The sequence below is a fragment of the Aplysia californica genome, unplaced genomic scaffold (assembly GCF_000002075.1).
Source record: "Aplysia californica isolate F4 #8 unplaced genomic scaffold, AplCal3.0 scaffold00080, whole genome shotgun sequence".
Taxonomy (NCBI): domain Eukaryota; kingdom Metazoa; phylum Mollusca; class Gastropoda; order Aplysiida; family Aplysiidae; genus Aplysia; species Aplysia californica.
The window spans coordinates 1386739-1387853 of NW_004797350.1; the positions used below are offsets into that span (position 1 = coordinate 1386739).

At 40.3% G+C, this 1115-nt stretch overlaps 1 protein-coding gene across 1 annotated transcript in view; it reads right to left on the bottom strand.

Moving 5' to 3' along the window:
* The window catches only part of LOC106011257 (protocadherin gamma-B7), a gene marked incomplete at its 3' end in the record, with an annotated part of 4068 nt that extends 3666 nt beyond the window's left edge, over positions 1-402 (bottom strand). The window contains 1 exon segment of the mRNA XM_013080273.2: positions 94-402. Within this exon segment, the coding sequence (XP_012935727.1) occupies positions 94-163 (70 nt within the window).
* Between the last annotated feature and the right edge of the window lie 713 nt (positions 403-1115).

The window sequence follows — 1115 nt, forward strand, 5'->3', positions numbered from 1 at the left end:
CACCTCCCTCCCGTTTCTAATGTTGTGCAACAACAGTTCATCATTGTTGACTTGCTGCAAAGAAAGGTTACAAAAAGGTTACAGAAAACTCACCAGCTTCAATTCCGATCGTCAACAAGTTGCAGAAGACGAGGACCCAACAGAATATTTTAATCCTTTCCATTGTGCTTACAGCGTTGTCTCCTCAAAGGGGCGAAATCTGTTTTGAGTCTTCCGAGCTCCAAACGAAATTATTCTTTGTATTCTTTTATCAAACCATGCTTTCCGAAATTCCGATGTTTTGTATTATGTTCTATTCTTCTCTGTTTTGCTTGTCTTGTTGTTGTTGTTGTTGTCGTCGTCGTTGTTGTTGTTGTTGTTGTTGTTGTTGTTGTTGTTGTTGTTGTTGTTGTTCTTGTTCTTGATCTTGTTCTTGTTTTTGCTCTTGTTATTGTTGCATTTATTAATGTTGTAATTGTTGTTGCTGTTGTTGTTTCTGTTACTACTACTGCCGCTGCTGCTGCTACTGCTGTTGCTCTCACACGTGTTGTATTTCTTGTTCTAGTACTTGCTCTAGTTCTCGCTTCGTTATTCCTTTCAGTACACGAAATTCTGAAGAGTCAAAACACTTTTCTCAATTCTTACTTGTTTTTGTTGCTCCAACTTTGTTTTGCTGTCCCAGTTCACTCTTCTTTTTCACCTTTCTGACCGAAACCGGTGTTGTTATTGGTATACCAGCACGTGCACCACTCTATGTACCTTTCTTAAATTTCTATATCTCTATCATATCCCGTGTTGCTTTTGTCGGTACCTAAAGTACCGAGCGAAATCTAAAGCTTAAATGATCTTGGTCTGAATTATGTTCTTGTAACGCTTACGTCCATTCTGAAAGCCGGAAAACAAGATAAGGAATGGATCGCGACAGCTTCACCCCCACGTTATGACGACTGTTGCTATTTTCCATGACTTGACGTGCTGCTTTCATTCCGATAACCTTTCGACTCGCTGCCGTCTGAAAAAAAAGAATGAAACGAGAATGAAAAGACGTCTTCATAAAGTCCGTGCAAAGGGGCTTGTCAACTCTCTCTTTCTCTCTCTCTCTCTCTCTCTCTCTCTCTCTCTCTCTCTCTCTCGCA